Source organism: Penaeus monodon, chromosome 22 (genome assembly GCF_015228065.2).
Source record: "Penaeus monodon isolate SGIC_2016 chromosome 22, NSTDA_Pmon_1, whole genome shotgun sequence".
NCBI classification, from domain to species: Eukaryota; Metazoa; Arthropoda; class Malacostraca; order Decapoda; family Penaeidae; genus Penaeus; species Penaeus monodon.
The window spans coordinates 25,685,664-25,686,023 of NC_051407.1; the positions used below are offsets into that span (position 1 = coordinate 25,685,664).

A 360-nucleotide genomic window follows, 5' to 3' on the forward strand; every position below is an offset into this window, starting at 1 on the left:
GATTTATTTGCATAGCTGTTTTAAACAGTTTGGAATATTGTACTAGGAAAGCACAATTTTTAAAATGTGCATAGAAAAATGTATCCAAACCCAGATTCAGCTGACAGAAACATGTAATATTTTCTGAGTGACTTGATACTTTTATCCAGGGCCTTGGGACACTTGGGAAAAGGAAGGAGAGGAGGAAAATCTTGAGTCATCACTTGTTTTTCTGTATGAGAGATTTCTCGTACTATTTGGGAGAAGATGCTGAGGTTTTCTTCTCCTTGTATGACGCACAGAGAGGAAAGATTATAAGGTGAGTTCGTAACCTGATTATTATGCTCTTGTATATTTTTATGGACCTTATTATGCTTATCC

The 360-nt window shown here is 35.8% G+C and overlaps 1 protein-coding gene across 1 annotated transcript in view; it reads left to right on the forward strand.

Annotated features, from left to right (window-relative positions):
* The window catches only part of LOC119587377 (dedicator of cytokinesis protein 4-like), a 46,579-nt gene that overhangs the window by 9,075 nt on the left and 37,144 nt on the right, over nt 1-360 (forward strand). Inside the window, exon 8 of the mRNA XM_037936121.1 lies at nt 150-298. Within this exon, the coding sequence (XP_037792049.1) occupies nt 150-298 (149 nt within the window). The remainder of the gene's footprint in view (nt 1-149; nt 299-360) is intronic.